Source organism: Urtica dioica, chromosome 3 (assembly GCF_054948205.1).
Source record: "Urtica dioica subsp. dioica isolate 48M chromosome 3, U.dioica_male_clone48M_v1_H2, whole genome shotgun sequence".
Classification (NCBI taxonomy): domain Eukaryota; kingdom Viridiplantae; phylum Streptophyta; class Magnoliopsida; order Rosales; family Urticaceae; genus Urtica; species Urtica dioica.
In genome coordinates, this window is record NC_142758.1 from 1,813,875 (window position 1) to 1,818,306 (window position 4,432).

Sequence of the window (4,432 nt, forward strand, 5' to 3'; positions counted from 1 at the left end):
TGGATAAGTGGCCAAAACTAAAACTTCACACATTACTAACACTTACCGAATAAAATTCCTCAGCTTATTAAGAGTTTAGTGTATCTAAATTAATGTTTCACTTCGTTTTGTAGAAATTATAATATTTTTGATGTCTTAATCATGGGTAATGTCTTGGAATAACAAGGGGTTGTTCTCAATGCATTTTGCGGTTGTTCTTTCTTATTTGTGGTTATTCGCAGTCCGTACTATTACAAATATTTATCACACAATGGTAGTTAGTGGTTCCAAAAATAATACCATAGTTCGGGGGCAAAAATAAACCTATTGTCTTAACCGAGCTTCCTTGGCGAGAAGAAACTCGTGTCTGCCAATTTTGACTCGACCAATGACCAATTGAATCTCACGGACAGCAAATTTAGCAACTTTATACGCAGTCTCATATCCACCATACAAAGTAAGGAACCAGAAAACTAAAGTTTCTAATGGAATATAGATACAGATATAACCAAACAAATGAGCGCGCAGATACACACTGAATTTAACCCCCTTTGGTAGTTTTAACTTCTTATAAATTGCAGCTGTAGATGAAATGTTCCAAACGTCAAAGACACTAAAGGTCCAAACCTCACAAAGTTACAAAAGAAATTCACATTTCTAAAACAAACATAAGCTAACGTAGCAACAACAAACCAACAGAACAAAAAAAAAATGAAAAAGAGTCGGGTCAAATCCTAGGACACGAGGTATATATTGAAATCGATCAACAGAGCAATTCCCGTCGCTTGTAGCGTACCATGACCTTACCCTTGACTCCGACGACCATGGCGTTCCAGTCGATCTCCGGGAACGGCGAGATGAGCTCGAAGTCGAAGTTCCTCAGAAGGTGGCTCCAAATGGCCTTGATTTGGAGGTACGCGAAGGGCTCTCCGAGGCAGCCGTGCCTCCCTCCCCCGAACGAGATGTACGAGAACGGGCCCGCCACCTTGTCCTCCTCTCTCCCGGGGGCAAAACGGTCCGGATCGAACCGCTCCGGGTCCCGGAACACGTGAGGCAGCCGGTTCGCAAACGCCGGCGAGGTCGCTATGATGTGTCCCTTCGGGATGTCGTACTCCTTCCCGTCCCGCGTCTGCACCGAGAAATCCGCGTGGGAGCTGCGGAGGAGCATGATCAACGGCGGGTGGAGCCTCAGGGCCTCCTTGATCGAACGGTACAGCACGTCCATCTCCGCCAGCACATCATGGTCCACCCTTTTCCCGTGCCTGCACATTAATATCAAGGACGAGACTTTATCCCCTTTTTTTTTCATTGAACTGTGATGGAGCAAATGGTCCTCGAAGAACCATTGCTTTTACGGAATTTTGAAATTCAACACTTAGATTATATTTTGAAACTAAAACGACTTGCTAAAGAGACTAATTTATAACGTATCTTACTCTTGACATTATATCTAGTGCTTTTAGGGTCAAATATAATTAAGTTATTTCTTTCTATAGAATTAGTTACTCAAGAATGTAAAAATGTTGTACGTTGGTTAGGTGTTGACTTTCATAAGTATTAGGAAAATAGCCACTTTCAAACGTAAATCTTAGGTAAATAGCCACTTTCAAACGTAAATCTTAGGTAAATAGCCAACGATTGGAATATGAAAGTGGCTATTTACCTAAGATTTACGTCTGAAAGTGCCTATTTATCTAAGATTTACCAAACGTTCGCTATTTAGCAATGGCAAACGTTTAAGTTGGCTATTTTCCTAATGGTATGTTTAGAAAAGGATCAAAATACTAGAAAACTAGTGGTTGGATAATTTTGGGGACCAAAATGCTACACGCATAATAGTTTGAAAAGCTAAATGTTTATTTAGAAAGTAGGCTCATTTGAGGTATTATTTCCGTTAAAGTAAAGTTGACCTGCGAAGTATAGTCTTTTGCTCGTCGAGGGCGGCGGACATGAATTCGGGGTGGCGGAGAAGGTAAGCGCCAGTCCAGGTGGAGGTGATGGAGCTGGTGTGCTGGCCAGCAAAGAGGGCTGCGATGAGGAGACCGGTGACCTCGGACTCCGTGGTGGGCCGGCCGTCCTTGTACTTCGACTCGATGAACGACTGGAGCATGTCGTTCTCGCACTTTCCGCTCTCCTTGCGGGACCCGATGATGGTGGCGAAGATCTCGGCGAGCTTCTTGCGGGCCCGGTCTCGGCGGCGGTGGGCCGGGATGGGCAGGTACGGCGCGAGCACGCTGATCGGCAGCATCCCGTTGTCGAGGTCGTGGAACAGCGCCGACACGTCATCGAACAGCTTGTCGCGAACTTCACGCCCCAAAAGGCATCGGCTCGCCGTCAGAATTATCAAATGCTCCAGCTCGTACTTCAGGTCCACCTCCCCGCTCTCCCCCCACTTCGAAAAGTAATCCTGCACCGAATATAATCATATATTATCAAAACCACAAACAAACAAATCAACTTTGTTTTTATACAAGATCGACAAATCGTAATTACGACCTCTGCTTCGGCGACCATCTGATCCACGTAGCCCTTGAGCTTGGTGACCCTGAGAGACTCGGTGAAGAAGCGGAACTGCTCTTGCCTCACGGAGTAGTCGACGTCGAACACGACGCCCGGCCCGAAAGTTGGGACGTTGAACTGGTAGACCTCCTGCTGGCTGAGCTCCGACTCCGGCGCCTTGAAGAAGTGCGCCGAGACCTCGTGCCCGATCAGGAAAGTGATCTTCTTGTGGAAGATGTTGAGCGTGAAAACGCTCCCGAGCTTCGGGTACTCCTCGCGGAGCATCACGATCGGGCCTCCGATGAACCGGAGAAGCCCTCCCACGAGCGGCCAGGCCTTCACCACCGGAGGAAGCCTCTTGTTCGACCGCGGCATTATGAGGGCCGAGATGAGCTTGGCCACAACTAGGGTCGCCAATACGAGCAACCCCGTGCTGAACAACTTGCTGTCAAACTCCATCTTCGAACTGATCACAATTCGCACACATTCAGATACAATTAATCAATCACTTTGCTCATTCGAATGAAGTTCGTAAGTTGAATTGACTCTACTCTACAGCAGACTAGAAATCCATGAACAATATTTACTCAGCAAAATGCATAATAATCTATTGAGATTTAGTTTAACTGTCTAACTCTATCTTTCGGAGCGGGATCGAACCCATCCAACTGATGATAACTAACATATAATAGAATAAATCGCCGTGGAATCGAGAGAAAATCTAGAAAAAAAATATCTGTAACTCATTTCAACAATTTGCTGATCCGAATGAACTTCATAAATCAGATAACATTTAGAAAAACTGAAATATTCCTAGCGAAAATTTGTCGAACAAAAACAAATAAACCAAATGCATGATAATCAACTGAGATTTAGTCCTTGCTTGCAATTTTAATGCCTAAACCACACAGTTGCAATGACACATCCGATAGTTCATCTGGAGAAACGACACTAACTGAATCAACTATTAAATCACCATCGATTTGCATTTTTTTTTTTTTTCAACCAGTACTTGTATTGGAAAGAAAAGACCGTGAGTGTTGAGAACTACGAACAAAATGAAACTAAAACGAAGATGGAAATGAAAATTTCTAGATCAGATTCAAACTAAGAGCCATGGAATTAGGGATCTTAGAACCTGATTATCGTCGATGATTCCGAGTTTCTTTCTTCTTCTTTTGTTAATATTTTACATAAGAGCTCGTGAGAGGGTGAAAGAGAAAGAAAGAGTGGAGAGCGACACTGAAGATTTAGCTTTGTGATAAAAAGGCCTCTCTATTTATATTTTGAAAAGTAAAATTAAAATAATTGGAATTTTTGCCGAGCCGAGCCGAGCCTCGAGCGATTCAACCGGACTACGGAATCGTTAGGCTGGCAATCGCAGCAGGTTGGATCTGTGAAACCGTGGGTCAGGAAAAGTAGTCTAAGTTGTGTCGTGCACGTGGCGTTGTTTGGTTGGATGGGTGAATAAATTTTTGCATATCTATAATCTCCTCACGTGGTGGAGTCCACGTGAGAGAGTTTGACAACGACAACCGAAATAAAGTTTCCCTATTCAGAGCAAAAAAAAAAAAAAAAAAAGAAGTGAAGTTCCCCATATCCATTTTTTTTCAAAACTTTCGCCCTGCGATTTTTAATTACGATATTAATTTTATACGAGAGCATCTTTACATTACATTAATGGACAAAATCCACGGTATTAATAGGATGACAATTTCGTCATGTATTGTATTAATCGTATTTTTTAAAATAATTATCAGAATTAAATCCAATTATTTATTAATCGTGTTTAAATCTATATTTAAATCCGACTATTTATTTTTTCACAGATACATATCCGTTTAATATATCAAACAATGAGGCTTCTCCATTCGATGATCATACATAAATCTGATAATTATTTAATATATCAAAACTAAAATAAATTCGACTTATAAAATTGATCTGGATGATA

The 4,432-nt window shown here is 42.4% G+C and overlaps 1 protein-coding gene across 1 annotated transcript; it reads right to left on the minus strand.

Moving 5' to 3' along the window:
* Positions 1-515: 515 nt before the first annotated feature.
* CYP51G1 (CYTOCHROME P450 51G1) lies at positions 516-3,857 on the minus strand. The gene is made up of 4 exons (XM_089609220.1): positions 3,617-3,857; positions 2,476-2,944; positions 1,890-2,386; positions 516-1,241 (listed from the first exon to the last, which is right to left on the minus strand). Exons 2-4 carry the CDS (start codon positions 2,935-2,937, stop codon positions 743-745), a joined length of 1,458 nt encoding a protein of 485 aa, XP_089465346.1. The 5' UTR covers positions 2,938-2,944; positions 3,617-3,857; the 3' UTR covers positions 516-742.
* Between the last annotated feature and the right edge of the window lie 575 nt (positions 3,858-4,432).